This window comes from Lontra canadensis, unplaced genomic scaffold (assembly GCF_010015895.1).
Source record: "Lontra canadensis isolate GAN:19392208 unplaced genomic scaffold, GSC_riverotter_1.0 scaffold6, whole genome shotgun sequence".
In the NCBI taxonomy this organism is placed as follows: Eukaryota; Metazoa; Chordata; class Mammalia; order Carnivora; family Mustelidae; genus Lontra; species Lontra canadensis.
This window is the reverse complement of record NW_022631000.1, coordinates 13,257,927-13,278,834: the sequence shown is the minus strand read 5'-3', so window position 1 is coordinate 13,278,834 and position 20,908 is coordinate 13,257,927. Positions and strand designations below refer to the sequence as shown.

The 20,908-nt window shown below is 46.4% G+C and overlaps 1 protein-coding gene across 3 annotated transcripts in view; it reads right to left on the bottom strand.

Annotated features, from left to right (window-relative positions):
- The window catches only part of BOC (BOC cell adhesion associated, oncogene regulated), a 69,533-nt gene that overhangs the window by 46,662 nt on the left and 1,963 nt on the right, over window positions 1–20,908 (bottom strand). For 2 of the 3 annotated variants that reach the window (XM_032852220.1, XM_032852221.1), the window contains exon 2: window positions 18,452–18,543. Coding sequence is in view for 1 of the 3 variants with exons in the window: in XM_032852222.1 (XP_032708113.1) it covers window positions 16,288–16,577 (290 nt within the window). In the remaining 2 variants the exon portion in view is untranslated. Of the gene's footprint in view, window positions 1–16,287; window positions 16,593–18,451; window positions 18,544–20,908 lie in introns of those variants that run through there. The other variant, XM_032852222.1, reaches the window with a different exon arrangement.

Sequence of the window (20,908 nt, the reverse complement as noted above, 5' to 3'; positions counted from 1 at the left end):
ATTTCATATAGTGGCACTGCCACCGAGTGGGCTTTTAGATTAATGTAGTTTAAGACTTTGAGATGTTGCATTTTAAGAACTCCAGACACAAGTGATACCATCGTTTTGCTTATTCCTTCTGTGCTATAAAAAATTGAGCAGACTTGCTGTATTACATACACACATGCCTCAGGAGTTTGAGAAATATTATTTGTTGAAAAAAAAAAAAGCAGTAATACCTACATTCTACACAGTGCTTTACAGAACTTCACAATAGCCCTATGGGATAAGAGATCCACAGAGAATGCTACAGTGTTTCCAAGTTTCCAGCAAGACTTGCTTTCTAGCCTCTTATTCTCTACCCAACTGGAGTCCACATTTATATCACTTAAGCTAATAACTGCTCCCCACCACCTCTCCCTCACCCTGTTTATGCCCTCTCTCTGCACTCTCTTGATGATGATAATGATGATAATGATCATAATTTCTCCATAATGTCTCTACATGTTCAGAGAGAAAGGGGAAAAGATCCCCATCAGACAATAGGTCCTTTGGGACCAGAAGTTATGGAAAAGTGTTTAGAGAGAGGAAAGCACTCCCCTGATCCCTTGGACCCCCACTTCCAACCCAGCTCCAGAAAGGAGCTCACCTTGTCAGTGAATGAACAAAGCTACAGCAAAGCCACCTGCTCCTATCCACCTACCTGTTTCTAATTACAGACTATGGCCAGGGCTATATCCATACAAGTAAATAAGGAGGTAAAGTGGTAACATAGTGACTGGAGAGGAAACAGAAGCATCCACTCTCAAAACCTTCTCATGCTCACGGTTGACAAGAGCCCACGTAAAAGGAATTCATTAAAGTCTGGGTAGACAGCACAAACAGGGTATATAAACAAACCTGTCCTAGGGCCTGAACAGCACTTACAGCAGATTTTAACAGCTTAATGTCCTATCTCCTAGGACAAAGAGAAAATGATCCTGTTTAAATGATCAGTGGGTAAACACATGCCTTACCACCTGTCGACACTAAGCAGGCTCGGGGAAGGCTGGGACTTGATTCTATCTGAAAGTAGCCACTGAAAGCAATGGAGGCCTGAGAAGATAGGACATACAGCCGGAGTACACTGGAGAGCAAGCTCTGCTCAGTCTGCAGCATACACAGAACCACAGAAATAGCTTCTTCCCCCAGTCCTCTGGAAAGGGAACAGGATCTGTCTCAGATGCACAGTAAGACAAATGAGGGCTTTCTACTTAGTGTTCATGCTGACAAGAGCAGGGAATATAGCTGGCAACCCCAAGTTCAGGATGAGAAGTCCAGGTTCCTGGGGCAGGCTTGGGGAGAAGTCTGGTCAATTCAGCAAACCCACACTGGGTACCCACTAGGTGCCACACACTGATGGAGGGTACGAGCAGCCTCCCATCCTTAAACAACTTGGAACCTAGTCGATTTTCAGCTTTGACAATATCTTTCTACTATACCAAAATTAAAACGCATCATGGCCTTAGGCAAGGATCAACGATAAGCCACTGATTTTACTAAGTACAGGCAAGGAACCAGACCCACTAACAAAGGCATTAGGGGACTGAGAAAAGAAATGTGTCACACACTTAAGTGTGCACGTGTGCATGCACGCACACACACACACACATACACACACACTCAGGCCCTGCTCAGCACAGAAGATCAGTCCTCCAATGTAGCGCCTTTCATGAATCCTAAAAAAGGGTTCCCCTTTCTATTGTCCAAGTTCATTCCCAGCATAGTTCTAGAAGATCAAAGTAAGATCAATTAAAATGGGAAAGATCAATTAAGATAGGAAAGAGGCTTGAAGCTAATAAGGAGGCCAATGAGTATCTCTTAAGCCTCAGCTTTGTCACTGTCATATCTCACACTGTATCATAACTTGTTTACAAGTCTCTCTTCTGGACATATAGTAGGTACTCAGTGAATCTTTGCTAAGCTGTAAAGACCTACTTCAAGATCATTTCCAAGATCTTTTCCCCTTTGGTCCTTGGAGTTTGGCTCTGATGAATCCCCAAGGGTGCTCTCGCTGCGAAGTTGAGCTTGCTTGAATTGAGGAAGGTGGTGCTTGAGTGTCTGATACCCCTGTTCCTATCCCTCACCAGGATGTGGTTCTTATTCAGTGGGGAAGGCAGGCCAGACGAGCATGAGGTGGGTAGGGGCCAGACGAGCATGAGGTGGGTAGGGGTGGGCCTGCCAAAGAGGAGGTGGAGAAGAAAATGTGAGGAGAAGTAGCACACGAGGAAACTCTCTTCTGTTCAAGGCATGTCCCTGGCACCCACTGTGTATCAGGCAGTGGTTAGGAACCCAGCTCTTGTTCCCCTAGAGTCCCACACTTCCCCTGTGCAAGTACCAACACACTACTTTCCATCTGCCTGGCTACTGGATGGAGGCTTCAGGGATCAGGAATGGTAAAGATATTCACAAGGGTGTCATCAGCATCCAAATAGTTCTAGGTATTCAGCAAATACCTGTTGAGTGACCCAATAGCAACCTGTGACACAAAAGGTGAAAATGGCAGAGATAAGAAAGAACTGCTGTCATCTAGTCAAGGCGGGAGCTCTTCCTTAGAAGCTGGGCATTTAGAAAGCTCTGGGGGTTGGAAAGACTTTGATTTACTTTGTTAGGTGACAAAATCACCACCAACTCCAATTAAGTGTCACCTGCAATCATTTTCTGTGCCTCTTCCTCCTGATGATTAAGCAGCCAATGGCACCAGGCCCATATCCACACCCTCCACAGGACTCGCAGCCAGTCTCAGGTTCTGTGACCCAGAATGAATGACAACCAAGTGGCTGCTTTGCGGTTGATCTGGTTTTAGGGCTGATTCAAGCAAATGCTGGGCAAAATCAGCCCCAATCACCAGACACCAACACACACCACCCCTAACACACACACCCCTAACATGCATGCTGGCAGAAAATCTGGAAGCGTTCACATGAAAAACTAAGCCTTGGGGTCAAGCTGCTGAAGTCAGGTCCAAGACCAGCAATCAGGAGCTAGCACTCTTTGGTTGGCATCTGACTGCACTGTGACAAGAACAAGGTCTCTCCCAGACTTTCCTGCAAGCCAGAAAGCCTTACCCTGAACTTAGAAGGAACCACTTTGATGTAGGACAATAAAATATCACACACAGGGATGTTGAAGAAAAAACAAATTACCTTGGTAAACCATCTAGCATAATGACCTGTACAAAGTAGTTGCTCAATACATGATAGCAACTTATGAAATTTGAATAATTCTCTTTCGGGTTACTTTTAGGAATACTTTCACTAGTCTGATCTTTGTTGCAGATTTATCCCTAGTATTTCAACAAAAGAGGGCTAAGAGTAGGTAGTATCTCAGGCGCCGGACACCCCCACCTGCGCTCGCCAGGCACATGCACTCACAACCTCTCGGATAGAACCGCACTCACACACATGTGTGTGCACATGGTGCTCACACAGCAAACACCGCCAGCTCCAGATGGTAAGGACCATGACAGTTTACTTTCTTTCTCATCTGACCTCATACAAACCCAATTTCTTCACCACCTCCCTGACCCCCAAATATACACATTTAGCCCGCAGCCCACCCCCACTCTTTCTCGATTACAAAGCTCTTTTAAGCCACCTAAAACTTAAAATAAATACCAATTTGAAGAACTGAAGCATGCCCCAGTCCATCTGTCTGTCAGTCTCTGCCTTCTGCTGGAAGCCACCGACCCCATCTCCCGTCAGTTCTCCCCAACTTGTAAAGCATAGTGGCCTTGGTGCAGGTCTGGCACATGCAGAGAAAACAAATACATGGAGTCTTGCCAGCTGGGTCAGGCACCACTATTTTTTATAGCAGGAGCAAAGCGTGGGGAATTGGAGAAGCGTGGGGAACAGGAGCAGCAGGGGTGGGGATAATTCTAGCCTGCTGTTCAAGGCTCCACCAGCTGCAGAGAGGATCCCTTGCTGAAGCTCCGCCATTCCCAGGTACAAGCCATCCTGATGTGACTAATGCCATCACAGCACAGGAGGGAAAGCCAACAACTCCGAGGGCAGAGAGCTTGCTAGCTTGTTCATTCCTGTATCCCCACCAGCGATCACAGTGCTCAGCACACGGTAGGAGCACAGTAAGGATTTGCTGATTAAATGAAGGGAGGAGCTCTTTTCTTCCTGCCTACCCCACAAGATTATGCCACAGATGGCAGAGGGAAATAGGTGGAGGAGAGGTTAGAGAAGAGTGCCTAAAATGGCCTTCGAAGTATCTACTGGATGTAAATATGTGATGGCAAAAATAATGCAGGGAAATGATATATTAAGAAAAACTAATTAGGTTTTTGTTTTGTTTTGTTTTTACTGCAGGCCTTTTCAGAGCCTTTAATATGCTGTTATGCACCTTGAATCACCAAGAGGTGGAAAGAGAATGCACTGAAGACTGAACTTAACCACAGACCGGGACTTATGTAACCATAGGCCTGGACTTATTTGACCACACTACTCTTTTTTCTCAGAGTACCATTAGTGAGGAGAATTTCATCAAATACACTTTGGGAAATGGTGGCCTAAGAGGTTCCTGGAGAATATCCCAAAAGCAACTTGTAAAACAGCATGATTCCATTTTTGTGATTTAAAAAATTGCATATGATATGTGCCATATAGTTATTCAGAGGTCATGAGACACTTAAGTGTTAACTTTTATCTCTGAAGATTAGGGGACTTGTCCTTTTTACATTAAATGCTTTAGAAATATTCAAAGTGGTTAACTATGTAATTATCATTTTCGTTATTAAAAAGACAAATTAAAAAAAAAAAAAAAGCTACCTCCAAATGGTGTTTCATCACTGTTATTTTGTCTTCCCATAGGCCTGAGGACTTCATTTCCCAACAACCCACTGGGTCATTACAAGGCTGCTCTTTGTTCCGTTATCATATCCAAAGAGGTATCTGTGTCCATTCTCTAACATTCAACAACTCTGGCTTATAAGGAACACCTCCCCTAATTCCAGGATCTGCTGCTTCCATACAGTATGGACAAGTGTTATCGAAAAAAATGTAAACCCATTTAATATTGTTAACCTTTACAAGTCTGAAATTACTTTGTTTAGTAAATTGTAATAAAATATCCATCAAGAAGTTAGTTTGCTGAAATTATCATGTTGGGCATATTAACATTTAAAGACTGCCTTTTTCCTCCTCAAGTACAAATTTCCTAATGTAACTGATTTGTAAATGTAATTAAAAGTCATCAAGACTTAATAAATATAACATACCAGGTTTTGTTGCAATATGGGATTAAGGCATATCTTTGGAATTAGAAAAAAAAACATTCAATCTTAGAATAAATCAAAGAAAAGTACTTGACCTTTTGTTGAGTTACTGTGTATGAGACAATGTACATGCATTATCTTGTCTAACCTCTAAGCAACTCTGTGAAATAGGTGGTACTGTCATCCCCGTTTTACAGATGCAGCAGTTGAGGCTCAGAGACATTAAGCATCTTGCTTAAGTAAATACTTCAAAGCCACGGCTTATCTGCTTCCCCTGATCACTGATCATGTTCCTCCTTGATGTCACTTCAAGCAGATACACAAGGACCTGTTTTCCAAAGGAGGAAACGCAAAAGGCTGAAAAAAAACAAAGCCTGAGTTGGAGTCACGCACTGGCTACCATGTTTTGGGAGGGACTGGTTTGGCAGATCCCACATGGCACCCTGCATTCAACTCCTAAAGATGTATTGTCCCCAACCCCACTCAGAGTCAGTCCTGAGGTCTGAATGCCCAAATCCCATCCAAAAGCTGGCAGCAGTGGTTTGAGTCTGGATCCAAGTTCTATGCACCAGCATGTAGCAAGAGACAATAAAATTATTCCACTTCTTAATCTGGCCTCTCTCATCTTCCTTCTGGTCTTACACAAGCATTATTGGATTGAAGAATCATTTGGGGACACTAAGCACCCCAATGCCTGGGCAGCACCTCACACAAATATAAACCCCGATCTGGAGAGGGCAGCAGTATTTCACAACTCTTCCCTGGAAACTGTGATGTACAGCCAAGATTGGGAACCACTGGGTGTCCCTGACATGGATTTGGGGGCCATTTTGATTCAGAATGTATATCAGAAATGCCTTGATTTCATTGGATACCATGGCTGGAATTGAGAATTTTGTATAAAAATGTTCCTTACAAAATTATTTTAAGGAAACTTTTGTAATTCTAATGCTAAAAACTTTTTTTTTAATTCCAAAAATGGAATATCTTAAGACATTTTAAAGAATAAAGCATTTTCTTAAAGCTTCTCTCACATTTCCTCAGATATTCTCCGGACTTTCAGATTCATAGTTTTCTCCTCTTCACACAGAAATAAAGATCCAAGGAGGGGGTCAACCATTGCAAAGAACACCTACTCTGGGGGCCACGATGGCCTCCACCATAGAAAAGGAGATTCAAACAGTTCTTCTGGCCACAGTAACCCTTGCCAGACTGGGGCCATCATCACTACTTCTGGGGACTGGGAGGTGACTAGAAGACAAGAAGTTCTTCAAGCACATGCACATCTTAGTGCTTGCACATCAACACCTGAAATGGTAACAATGAGTCCCTTAACAAAGGTAGAGCAGTCTCTCCAGCGGCTCACAGACCCCCTGGAAGGGGGACAGGTGTTGACCGGCAAGACTCCACAGCCATTTGACACCATACTGGACCAGAGGGCTTCGGCTCCACTGGAACTGTCTCTTCCATGTCCCGAAGGGTTAATAGCTTAGTCTCTGGCTTCCAGCCTTCCCCAAAGCAGTCCTTTTTCAGTTTGGTCCCTACCAGGGGAGGAGACAGCTCCCCACCCTCGCCTTAGAGACCTGGTCCCCACCCCAACCCCTCCCCCGCCACGGCCCGCCCACTCCAGGAATGAAGCTGCTGCTGCCCAACATATACCCAGACTGGTTTCATCTCCTTCCAAATCCATTTTGTGTCTTAACTTCTGCCAAGAATAAAAATTAAAACACTAACACACACATCATGCTTGTATGGGAGGGGAGGACAGGGCTGGAAGTTTAAACTGAAAAAGATCAGGAAGGGAGTGGGCGGGGCAGGTCGCTGATGAAAGTCAGGGCTTGGAGACTTTGGCTGGGGTCTCTTGTGGGCCTTGGCCCACCCTGTCTGAGGCCCCTGCTGGCTACACCCAGGGTTGGATCTGAGGGGTAAGTGTTTGCAGCATCTGCCCTCAGGCTCCTCCAACACCCCATTTCATATCCTTTAACATCCCCAGCCCTGCCCAGAGGGGTAGAGAGGTGGAGCTGCCCAGCACTGCAAAGGCTGGAAGTGGACTCCCCTCCCCCACACTCGAAGGAGCCCTGTTCCTTGCCAACGCCACAGTGAATAAAATAGCACTTGGAATGACACGCAGGCCTGGTGGTGCAGGCAGCTTGTGGGCTGTCTGTGGCCACCCAGAGGAATGGGTCTGGGGCTGGAGCCTCATTCTCAGAGCCTGCTCTGCCACACCCACAGCCTGCAGGCTCCAGAATCTGGGGGCCAGGCAGTGCTGCTACAATCCTTTTTCTCTCTTTCTCGGTGGAAGCAGGAGCCCCTTCACTCTGGAATGATGAAGGCTAACCCTTTACACACTCAGGGTCCCCCAGGGTTCAAATAATCACCCCCTACCCAACTCTGAATCCCACCATCTTCCTACTTTGGGTGAACTGCTCCCCAAATGGTGAACTAAGCACTCACATGACTTGCACCTATCCAGATGGAACCCACCGTCTCATGGAATCACTTGCCTCATAAGTCAATCAATGCTCACCGAACACCTACTCAATACTAGGTCTTCAGAATCCAAAGACAAAGTTCAAGCTTTCTCTAAGAGCTCAGCATCTGGGGGGTAACACAGAAACATCTCAGAGCACCATGGAACAACTGGGAATCAAACTCGAGTGCCCCAGGCTGGTGTTCTTTCCTTTCTATGCCACTGTGAGGAGGGCTGGGAGATGGGAACACACACGTCTTTTGGAAAGAGCAACCTTGTGGCTACCATCCTTGTCCCATCTGGCACACAGATAGTAATGAAAACAAACCAATATTAAAAAGGAAAACAAAACAAAAAACACTTTGTCCTGATAACTGTTAAATCTGGGTGATGAGTAGATGGCATTCATGATACTATTCTGTCTGCTTCTCTGTGTTAGAGATTTTAAACAAACAAATAATAAAACTTTTTTTCAAAGGACAACTAGAACATCTCAAACCTTTCCAATACCACACTAACTCCCAGGAAACCCCCCTACTGCCACCCACCCACCTACTCAATGTCCTCGTAGTTAGCCAAAAAGCATTTTGAAAAGCAGGTTTCAGTGAGTGCCCAGGTTTTGGTGGGGAAGGGGCTGTCTGACCTTGAAAAACTCCCCGTTACTGGGCCAGAGAGGCAGCCCCATCTCTGAAAGGGGACTGCTGGCTACAACCAGAGGAGACCTAGAGAGCCTATCTCCCCAGCCCTCTGGTACAAGGACCCAGAGCAAGTGGGCTGTACCCATATCCTCTGTTTCCTTTCTGGGGTTTCTCTGTCTAGGATGGGCCTTCCCCAGGACCCTGAGCATATCTCACCAACAATGTGCCCCCAGCTTCTCTGGCTGGCTTTCCTCTACTACAGAATCAACCAAATGCAGACCTTGAGGCCCAGCTCAAAGACCATCAAGAAAACTGGCTTGGACTTCCGAATCTATCACTTTTCTCTTGGCCTCCATGTCTCTACTGTAAAATTCCCGATGCACCATAACTGACAAAACTCTTTTTAAATAGCCAAATGCTCCAAGAAGACTGGCTTAGGAAAGAATTCTAAGTCAGCAATTTATCTCAAGTCAGAGCAATAATGATGACAACGGTGATAATGGTGAGTGTCTAACACCTCCTCAGACTGAGCACTTCTTTAATGAGAGAATGTGGATGAGGCCATTCAGTGTGAAACAACCTCTGGTCTGGATTTCAGAGATATTCACAATCCATGCCAGAAGTGTCTTCTGGGCAGCAGGCACAGTGCTGAATGATCTGTTGGCTGATGAACGGAGAGGCCACTATTTGATGGTCTGGAACATGTTTAGGGGCCCATGCCTGATGGAGCACGAACAGCACTGCTCTCAAGGCTCACTGCTGGCTATTTGGAAAGAAATCGTAAGTGACTCAAGAGAGGAAGTCTGCGAGCATCAGGAGTCTCAAAGGGTGGCATTCTTCACACCAGGAAGACAGGTCAGAAACACCATCCTTGGGCAGGGAAACACACCCCATCTTGGCTGAGATGTAAAGAAACAAGGTTTCTCTGCCTTTCCCCCCATGCAGACCAATGGCTTTAGTATGGGCATTTTTTGTTAATTTCCTATGTGTATGTGTGTGGTGGTGGTGATGGGGTAAATGGGAGTGGGGAAGATGGGGTGGGGGGGTGGAATTCTGCCTGCCTAGGATTCCATCTTAATTGAGTATGCTGTTCCTTTTTACTTTCTGACTTTGAAAGCACATAGACCTTAGCTAATAAGGAGCTTCCTTGTTCTGCTACCATCGAAGCTAGCTTTTTCTAAAGAGGGGAGTAGAGTGGCAGTGGGTGAAATTTGGACCCTGCCTTGATTACTGCATACTGTCCTGAAAAGTACTAGAAAAGACCCAGACTGTACCCAGAGACTTCCTTCCACGGACACTCGCTGAAGCTCCCAAATCAAGCAAGGCCTGTGCTGTGCCTCCCTGAGCATCCTGTAATAACAGGCAACCATATCTTGGGAGGTCCTGGCATGATCCCCAACAGAATGCCATTCTTTATGTTAAAGGTGATTTAAAAAAAAAAATACATTGCATTTATAAATTTATATTTTAGTAAATATAAAGGCTATTTACAAAACCAGTCTTCCTGAGATTTCTTCTGCACACTGACCAGTAGGGGGGGAAGAAAATAACTAAATGCTTTGTCAGATCATATATTTATGTCTTGATTCAGGAAAAGTGCCCTGCTCCTAGACACGCTCTACCTGGCATGTACCTACAGGAGCTGGTCTGGGATTCTCTCTCAGGACTCTCACGGTACCTCCTGTGGGGACAGAATGTGAGGAGGGAGACAGCGAAGCAGGCTGGATTTGGTAAGGAACATGGAGCCCACATTCACATGATTCAGCAGTTTTCTGTTGTTTGCCTCTTTGGGCAAACTGCAGCAAGGGCCAAGGCTTCCCCTGTGTTGAGGGTCAGTAATCACTGTCACAGCCTCCTAGGCTCTAAAACTAGAGTCAGGAATGCAGGGGGCCAGGAGGCTACACCGATTCCATACCTAACCACAAAGTCAAGGACAACTTGCCTGGAGAGTGTCCTCTGAAGAGCTTGAAGAACTTTAGACACTCCACTGCAATAGTGCTCACAATCTTAGTGACAAACCTGGGACAGGTACTATTTGTCTCCACTTGCACTGGGGATAAGTAGGCAGAGCCAATATATGGTGACCTGGGGTCCTTTAGGGAATCACTGAACAGGATACAGCTTGGATTGTGGACTGGATGAGGAAAGAAAACTGGAGGAGGAGGGGGTATGGACTTGGACCATCAGCATGGAATTTCCACAGTCCAAAAGCTGACTTCCCAAGGGGGCCAAAGAGTCTTTGTTCTCCTTCACACTAAACTCTGACACACCTGCCAGCATCCTTCAGGGTGCGAAGGTCCCAGCTGGCCTCAGCTCTGTGTTTATTCTGAACAGGAAGCAATGGAACCTAGGATCTGAATTTTAGTCCCTGTTCCTCAGGATTGCAGCTCTCTGCACCTTGTACACCCCCCTTCCTCAGCCCCTGGAACTTCTCAGCCTGGTTCAACCAGATGACCCACAGGACCCTATTCGCCGGCACCTCCCTTCCCCTAGCTGGGGCCTAGGTTTGAGAAGCTCCCTCCTCCTGCTTCCCTTAGAACATCCTTACTCCCTCAGAGTACCTCCCTGTTCAGAGTGATTGGTGAGTGCCCTGAATACTGAGGTTCCTACCTCCAGCTCCCAAGAAATCTTGGCTTACAAGGCTAATTCAGGAAAGAAGCCCCTCTGGGCAGAGAAAATGCTCTCTGTCCTTCTGGCCCCTATTGGTCTTCCTCCCAAATGACCACAAAACAGGCCTCAGTGCTCACTCTCAGGGCTCAGCGCAGACACCACTGGGACCTGGACAGAGCTAACAGCAGTGATGGCAGAGGCCGGGGACGTGTGGCCAGCCGGCGGATGTGGGTGTGAAGGAGTGCTGCCTGCCTGGGGGAAGCTCACTTCCCCACCCTCCTCCCTAGCTCCAAAGCAAGTAAAACAAACTACTGAGGAGGAAGACAAACAGCCCCATGTGCTCCTCCTGTCTCTAGTTAGGAATGGGATGGGAAGGTCTACACAGCTGATACTTCCAGATGTGGAACCAAAACACAGACAGCTCCTGACAGTTTACCAGCCTGGGCTAAACTCCAGTAGCACCAGGGCCAGGCATGTTCACTAAGAGACGATGAAGGCATGGTACCCGTGGGCTCTGGTCAAGTGGGTTTCAGCACAGGGCTTTTACTCCAGATGGATGTGGGCATGTGGGGGAGGGGAAGGGATGGGGACAGAAGGCCATATTTAAAACCGGGGGAGACTGCCAAGTAAAAGAAGCCAACCTGGAAACACTATATACTGTGTGATTCCAACTATAGGACAGTCTGGAAAAGACAAAACCATGAAGACCATAAAAAAAGAGCACTGGTTGCCAGGGATTGGGGGAGGGGAAGAGAGAGGGCCTAATAAGTGGAGCACAAGGGATGTTTAGGCAGTGAAACTATTATTCCCTATGACACTGCAATGGTGAATAGTTGTTATTATGCATTTGTCAAAACCCGTAGAGTGTGTAATACAAATAGTCAACGTAAACCATGCACTTTAGATAATAACAATGTATCTATATTGGCTTAACAACTGTACAATTGTAACAAATGTACTGCACCAACATCTGGACAATATGGGGAGAAGAGGCCTGAGGTCAGGGGTAATATAGTGGCAACTCTGTATTTTTTACTTAATTTTTTTCTGTAAATTTCAACCTTTAAGAAAAAAAGCTATTCATTTTTAAGAGTTAAAATAAACAAACAAAAAAAATGGAAGGAGGAAGCTCAGGCCTTCAGCTCCCTGAGATGCTGTAGAGGTTGGGTCTAGGGATCTTGGTAGTTTAATTTCTCAGGCACATCTGTTGTCAGCACAAGACCTCCTGGGATCTTTATCCCTATTTTTATTCTTCCTCAGCTTCTAAATCTAGAAGCAAGTCAGAAGTGACTGAGATGCAATTTGAAGTCAGATCTGTCCCCCACTGGGCAGACATCCAATCATGCTGTCCCTTGCACACAGCTGTCAGCTCTTCAGCAGCAGAGAACATCTCTGTGGCCTGCGTGCCTAGCATGGGGCCTGACCCCCGGGCTCCCAAGGCCCTCATGTGTGCGGGGAACTGAACTATTCTCGAATGCATCACGTTCCTCATGTCCCCGGCCTGTGGTTTTCCAAACCCAATTCAACAGAGCTCCAATTCAGCTCAGGTCCCTGTGATACTGGAAGGGAACAGCAAAACAGACTGTCCAGGCACACTTGGGAAATCCCAGGCGAGCACTGAGTCTGTGGAACTGGGTGGAATGAGAGAAGGCGCTGGGCTTCTCTGCTTCTCCTAGCCGGGCTTAGCACAGTGCTGGACATAAAGTACACGCTCCACAAATTCCTCTGAAGTGAATGATGAGGAAGGGCTAGAGGGGGCATCCGTTCTTATGCTCCCCTTACAGGTGGCACATCGGGCACACCAGGCACACCGATGGACCATCCTGAAGACAGTCACCTTGAGGAACAAAGAAGACCTGGGCTATTTCTGTCGTGGCCTAGCACACAGCTCCCTGGCATTTCTGAAACAGACACTCAAATATTATTAGAATTCTCCACACCAGTCTCCCATGTACTCCCATATACATATACCCAGAATGCATTTTTCTTCTATAAATCCATATGTAATTATTTGATTTTAGTTTAAAACTCTTATATCTTTTTCAAAATTCAGACAAGCCCTGCAGACTACCGGGGGGAAAAATGAACACCAGTTACATATCAGAATCTAATCCAGGCACAGGAAAGTCGGGGAGGAAAAAAAAAAAAAAATCCCTGGTCTCATGGATCTTCCATTCTGGAGGAGAAGCAAGCAGGAAGCAAATGGACAAACGGATGGATACAAGTCAGCAGATGATAACTTTGAGGGAAAATAAATTAGGCTGAAGGGAGAGAGAATGATGAATTAATAAAGGGCAGCTAGGTTCAGGTTAGAGGCAGAAGGCAAGGAAGTTGCTCAGCGAGTTGGAGGAGCAGCAAGGAGGCCAGGGTGGCAGTGGGGGGCGGGTGGGAGGTGAGGGGAGAGCTGCAAGGGGTGGGGCTGAGCACACTGAAGGCTTTAGAATTGTCTCTGAATTCAACAGGACCCCCTGGAGAGTTCTGAGCAGAGAAGTGACCTCTGGCTTCTCCATTGGAAGTTGAAACTGACTTCTCTGTGTGGCCAGATTAGGGACAGGGAAGTCAGGGGAGTGGGGGTGGAAGCAGGTAGAACCTTGAGGAAGCTACTGCAATAGTCCCTTAGTTTGACAGTCTGGGTAAGAAGGGGTAAAAGACCTGGGTGGTAAGAAGTTGCAGGATTCTGGATATATTTTAAAGGTAAAGCCATTATTTGTCAATTTAAAGTGGACTGTGAGAGAAAGTACAGAGTTAAAGAGGATAGCAAGGTTTCGGCCTCGCAGGTAAAATGGAATGGTGTACTGGAAAGAAGCAGAGGAGGAGGCTGGGTGGGAATTCTTCCTATTGACCAGGTCTGAGGACACCTAAGTGTGCCCTGGGCAGGGTTTTGTCCCACTGTGGGATCTTCTCTGTCCCCATCTGCTCACTCCTTTATCCCTGTATAGCCTTGAGCAGGGGGTTCCCTTGGCACAGCCTTCCCCCCAGCCCTCCTTCCAGCTGCTCAATCCATCAGTAATCCTTACTTCCCGATGCTCCTCTTCCCTCTCCTTTCCTCCCAACAGCTGCCTTCTACTGGCGCTCATGATGTGCTTCATAAATGCATTATATGCCATTTCTTGCTTCTCTTTACAACAACCTTAAGAAATTGGGGTTTCAGAGTCTAAGAAACTAGCCCAGGGTCATATACCTAGCGATTGGCAAGGCCAGGATACAAGTCCAGGCCTTTCCGTTTCCAAAGCCCACATTTAACCAGTATGCCACACTATCTCCAACCTGGACGTGGCCCTAGAAGTACTGCTTCCTCCTGAACAACCTTCTAATAAGAGTCATTCCAGAATCTGTCTTCTCAGAGGGGTCACTCCAGACACTCCCCTAGATACCTTTGTTTTTCCTCCTTCAGGAAGAACGTTAGCCAGGATCCCCTTGCCATAAGATCTTTTCCTCTCCCAACTCCTGCCAGATCCTGAGACCCTCCCTCCCCAACTGCCTCTTCCCTCAATGGGGAGAAAGACAGCTTGTCTGGAGCTCGGGAAGGGTTTCTGGCGATAGGATGAGCTGCCTCTAGTCCAGGCCCCTGCCCTCAGAAAACACAGATACAACCCAGGAAGCAGGTGCAGCCCATATGGCCGCGCTCTGACCTCTAGCCAGTTCCCTCGCAGGTCTTACCTCCTAACTCATCCTAGCGGGCAAGATGTCAGAGAACTTGGGTTTCTGATGAGAGCAGACATTCTGAATCAAAAGCGTTCTCTTATGCGATCTTTCTGCATCCTAATAGTGCTCTGAAAGGCAGCTTTGTGGGGATGGGGAAACAAAGGCTCAGAGTTTCTGTGACTCCTCTCAGTTACCCAGCTAGTTGGTCACGTAACTACTGCTTAAACCCAAAATGTCTTGTGTGATATGCTGCCGAAAAGCAGAACCCCCTGGCTTCAGGCTGTCCATGTCTGAAGAAAAACAAGGAACTCAGGGCAGCTATGAGTCCTCCATAGCCAAGTCTTCACCACTGCCCTCAGCTGGGAGGTAGAAGGTTGCTGTGCTCTCCTGCAGGTAACTGCCTGTAGAATCCTTCCTGCCGGCTGTCCCATGAGTATCTGCCTGCAAGGTACCATCTCCTGTCAGTTACCTGCCTGTCAAAGCTCCTACCTCCTTCCCGGGCTATCTTTCTGTACATGCTGCCACTTCTCCTAACAAGGAAAATAATCTGCTGGGCCAAGCACCTTCTCCCCCTCTCCCCGCTGAGGGCACAGAGGACCTGCTTGATCAGACTTGCAGAAACCTGAGGAGCAAGTGGATTCAGCTGGCATCTATAGTGGACGCAAAGACTCAGACAGCCAATGCAGATAATGGGGGAGGGGGGATGGGAGAGTCAGGAGACATGCTTGGAGATAAGACCCAGGTGGAGGCGGTTCTCACAACTATCTATGAAGTCTAGCACAAGCATGTCACAAAGCCTGGCTTCCCTTGTGCTGCTGCTGCACTGGACAAAATCTTCCAGCTATGGTCCCGGTTTTCAGTTCGTGTCTCTTCAGGCAAGCTTCCTAAAGGCCCCCACCAGCCCCTTACACTTGTTAGTTGCAAAAGAATAGCAGGAGAGATTGTCTGGACATTTTTTTCCTGCAAAGCCTGAGTTTTGGAGTCAGCAGTCTTTCGATGAAATCTTGGCTCCACCACTTAGTGGTTGTGAACACAGAACAAGTCACTACAATTCTTTAAGCCCTGGCCCCTCATCTGCAGAACAGGATCATACTGCCCGTCTCCACAGGACTGTGGAGGGGTGTTTGGGGAATGCAGGGGTAGTACCTATAGGCTTAGCAGAGGGCCCGGCACACAGTCGGTGCTCATTAAATGGCAGCTAACATTCTGCACGTCACCGTAAGGACAGAAGAGGCAGGAGGGGCTGCCTCGTTGGCACCAGGATTGGGGTGAGAAGAGTAATTCCCCGCTCCCATGGTAAAGGGTGTCTGCCCTTCCTGTGTCCTCACCCTCCTGAGGGAGCCTCACCACATAAACGCAAGGCTCTGTCTATAAAATCAGAGGAACAAAAACGAACCCCTTTACAATACCACCCTCAGCAACCTGTTCCATTTTTTTTCACCAGCACTCAAGACCTTTGTGGTGTCTCAGTGACAGGGGATTGGCTGCCAACCTTCTTGTTCCCCTTTGGGTAGGAGAGCTGACCTCCCCCACCCCTCCTCTCTCCCATTGTCAAAGACCACCCAGTGAAACTTGCTGGCAAGCTGCCACAGTCCAGACAGGCGAGAGCCAGGCCTAAACCCCCAGTCTCCATCTCTGCAACACCAGGCTATAGAACGAGAAGCACCTGACCGTGGGGCTTTCACCTGGAGTGGACACAGCCTTCAAGACGGCAGACCACCAGTGGTGTCAAGGAAGGGTTGCAGGTGATTACTCGGAAGGCCTGTACATTGGAAGAGTCATTAGAATCTAACTCTTGGCTATGACACAGTAGGTTTTTATGTAACTTGTTCACTACAAAACATCCATTCATAATGAGAGGTAAACAGTCATGAATTTCCATTGCTTTCTGTGGTCTCCCTGTGCTGACTGGCTGCGTTATGAAATCACCCTCACGTGGGCACAGGTACATAAAAAGGAAGAGCGAGCAGAACATCACTGAGGGATGATAGTCATTAAGGGCAGAAAGAGAGTCAAGGGGCAGGGATGATCTGTGAAATAATTAAGAGCCGTCTCTGCTTTCATAGAAAAGTAATAAAGCCAGAACCCCCCAATTTTCCCCTCCAATTAACTGTGACCCATACCTAATAAAGCTGCTGTGATTGTAATGTTAGGTAAACTCAGACTAGTAAAGGCACCTGGCTGGGACTACCCTGGAAAAATACTGGCAGGGCCGGGGATGTGGGGGAGCATCCTACTCCAGAGTCCAAATCCAGCCCTGCCTGGGGAGGTGGGGGGTGGCGCGTGTCTCCTAGGTCAGCCAGCTCTGCAGGCCCTCTTCCTCTTACCTTTAGCTCCCATACTGTGTGACAGGATGTTCCCTCACTGGCTACTCTGGAAAGGATTTCAGAGTTAGCAAACCTGGTGCAAACAGTAGAACAAAGGGCAAATGAAACTGAAAGGTAAAAAGCTGAATTTAGGCATGTTGTTTCTAAACTTCTCAGCTGAAATCTGACATGGATGAGAAAGAAAAAAAAAAAAATCACACATCCCTCACCCACTGGCCTCCCAATGATAGCTATTAAGTTACTGGTTTTAGAATCATAAGTAAGACTCAAATTTCTGAGGTTCTGTATTCAATGCAGAACTTTTACTTTTTAAAATTAACAAAAGTACTCTGAACTTGCAATCTCCTATCTCAAGAACACTTGAGGCTATCATCTGCTAAAGAAAAGTAAGTTTTCGGGGAGAAAATCATGAACACGTACAGGCAGAAGCCAAAGAACAGTTCAGTCCTGCTAGTCCCATCTCTGCCTTTAAGACTTAGTCTGAGATACTGACTCTCCTCCCTCAAGAAGCCTTTCTTAACTGACCCTGTCCAAGTACTTTAACACTACAGTTTGTACTGCAGTGTTCCCCTCACTTCAATAATGCAATTCTGGATGGTGTGGGCTCTGGTATTGATCCCAGGCACACAGCAGGTGCCCAATAAAAGCTTATTGAAAGGATGAAGGCGCCAGCCTACACATACATCATCAGCCTCATCTTGTCCAATGCTGTCCAAACTCATTTTAGGGAAGAATAAACACTCCTTTGCCATACTTTCTGCTGCTCAGCTCTTATGGATTTTTTTTTTTTTTAATTCAACCCAACTCACCCTGGCCATGTTATGTACTTTGTTACTTACCAGGAGAACTAGTTGAGACTTTCCTCAACATTTTCTCTGGCAACCAAGTGAGGCTGACTCTGTATTATTGGCTCTGATCTCTCGCCTATGATTTCCTCTTACTGCCCAATAATCCTATCCCAAACATCAAAGGCCTTCTTTGAAGATAAGGCCAAATTCACCATTAGGAAAGGAGAAATTATTTCCTAACTTTATTTCAAAAGTTGGGATGACACAGAATCCCTCTGGGTTTTGTGAGATAAACACTGCCCAGTATAGCAAATCACAAGGCATTCGCTGTAATACCACTGACAGAGACATAAACACAGGGCTTTCCTCGCCCAAACCTAAGCAGGATTTTTCTACAGCAGCCTCAGTCTCCAAACTCCATGGTAAATGGTGTGTATCCAACATGTTCAACATGTTGAACAGATTTGCCTCAAGGAAAGGAAGATTAAAACAGCCAGCCCAGGGGAAGGAGGTCACCACAGGCTTTGACTGAAAGAGTGTCTGACCTGAACTAGAATTAATCTGTTTGGCCCAGATTCCACTCAGAGCCAGACCCTTCTAATGCTAAAGGATGAGAAACACTCTGTCCTCAAGAGGCAAGACAAAACATGAAGGGGAAAAAAAAAAAAAACAAAACAAAAAAACAACCTGATCCAATAGGGCACTGGTATTAGACTGTGGGCAGAAAACCTCACCTGCTTCTTCTACTTCATTGCTGCTACCCTCAGATGGTGTGAGCGTTGACAAGACTTCATGGGTCATAGGTTCCAGGAAGTTTGTGCTGGGACTGGGAAAAAAGAGAAGTGTCTTATCTTTTGAACAACAAAATAAACAGTTCAGAAGTACTGGTTTTTTATAAAGTGCATTGTTATAAATCATAGTAATTCCTTATTAATCCATTTTATAAATAAGAAAACAGAAAAAGCAGTTTTTCTAAGATCCTAGGCTTCCTTAAATCTCTAGTTACCTGGTCCCTTGTAGAAATGAAATGAGCCATGGATTAAGGAAAATGATTACACTGAAAAAAGTCTGATCTTATAAACCATTACCTTTGCAACCAACAGCCCATTTTCATCAATATTCACCAAATAGCTCTCAAGAAGACATTATTAGCAGGCCTCATACAAAGTAAGGTGGACTTACAGGAAAGGGGTTTGGGGTGTTAAGGTAGCAAGCAAGGAATGAACCAGGCAAAAATCAAGGGTCAGCTACTCGTTAGGTTTGGGCTGGAACAGAAGGTTCCTACTAAAGTAGTATTATCACAAGGTAGGATAGAGCCACATGTGAGAGGGCTACGGAATTTGGGTTGTAAACTTAGACTGTTTGAAGCTGGGTGGTGACTTGTTTATGGGACTGATGGAGGATGGGTGGTGTGGTGATAGGTAGCTAGTAGGGATTCTAGCCACGCATCAACAGAAGTTGTCAAGGGCATGAAGAAGTCTGGTGGTAGCAGCCATGGGAAAGATGGTATAGTATAGATGGAGGAAGGATAAAAAGGGCAGGAATGATGGGGCAAGCTTGGAGAGGGAGGCTAACACAGTGGCAGTGGAGATGCAAGGATCGAGGAGTTTGTTCAGTGGTTTGAGTCAGTGTGGACAGAGTCCTCAGAAGAGCCAGGGCTTCAACCTAAGTTCCCAAAACCCCACCTCAGTGCCGAGATGGAGCCTCTAAACATGACCTCCAGACTTCTTCCTTCCCTTCTCCACCCATACCAATGCTGAAGCCTCCAAGGAAGAAAAGAGCCCTATTTAGGAAGGCTTTTTGTAACCATGGATTTCTAGATTAAAAACACCCACTTCCATTCCCACCCCAAATATTTGATTCGGTCTCCTATACGAGGAAAATATTACACGTGAAGGTTCCATGTGGGAGCACTCTAAGGATTTATGTTGTTCCCACTAACATGGAAGTAGGTTGGACCATCTGTTCTTTGTGAGTCTTTGGACAAAAATCTCTAGATGCTTCACTGTTGACTACAAAAACATCACACTTTTATGACAAATATGTGAAAAGCATGTATGCACAGGGATGAAGAAAACCAAGTTGTGTTATAGTATGGGAATGTGGGCCATTTAAAAGAACATTTTAAAATTATTAATAGATGTTTATGCAATAAGTAAAAATTTGGGGAAAAAAAAATTGGGGGGGAGGGGTTTAGTTTGGAAAAATCACCCTTTAACTAAGAAAGCTTATTCTTCCCGGGCAAGAAAGCTCCCAGTCCAGGGTCTGATGTATTAAAAATGTTTGCTGAACTTTTTTAGACACAAAGTTCTAAGTGATAAGGTAAATAGGTTTTTTTAATGTAACAAATCACTTTTATTTCCTCTGCCTTCCCAATTTGCACTCCCTTCCCATTTCTCTTATTCCACCCCCCACCCCACCCTCAGAAAGCAGACTACAAATGTAGTAATATCTTTTGGTGCCAGGTTAGTACTTCCCTACTCAGGAGGCCAGAAAGTACTGGTCCATCTGGGTCTTCTTCAGCTTCCTCCCACTTGTTTGAAAAGCAGAGAGAAAGCCCATTATTCGTTAACCCCACTAGTGACTTTGTTGAAATCTGAACCCAGACCCCCTAGGGTCTCATGGAATACTGTGACCACCAGACTCACTTCAAGCTCTTCTTGCTGAAGTCCTGGGGTTTCCTGGGGAGGTCAACTGAGTTATTTAAGGAGTAAAATTCCCTACTCCTTCTTGGGGAATGGAAATCACAGATAAGTTGCAGAAGAGAGCTGGGAGCCCAAACACTTGAAAGAACATTTCAAAGAATGGAAAATCTCCAAATCCATTGGGAGGATGGAAAGGAACACCCTCTTATCACAAGTAGGCCAACCAATCCACAGTTAAGCAGGGTCCTCTGTCCCCCACCCCTAGCTGTGGTCATGGAACCAACCATCGTGGCCTCTAGCAATCTGTCCGGAGTAAAGCCAGTATCTGTGTCTTGGGCAATTTCTCCTGAGGAAATGTCTCTTGTAATGTTACTCCTCTCAGATCTCTTGAAAGAGGATGAAAGCGCCAGTGTCTGACATCTCAATCCTCAGATTTCACAGGAATAGACAGCCTCCTGTCTCCTGAAGAGCCAAACTGAGAAATAAAGGGGGGTTCGGGCGGGGGGGGGGGGGGGGGGGGGGGGGGGGGGGGGGGGGGGGGGGGGG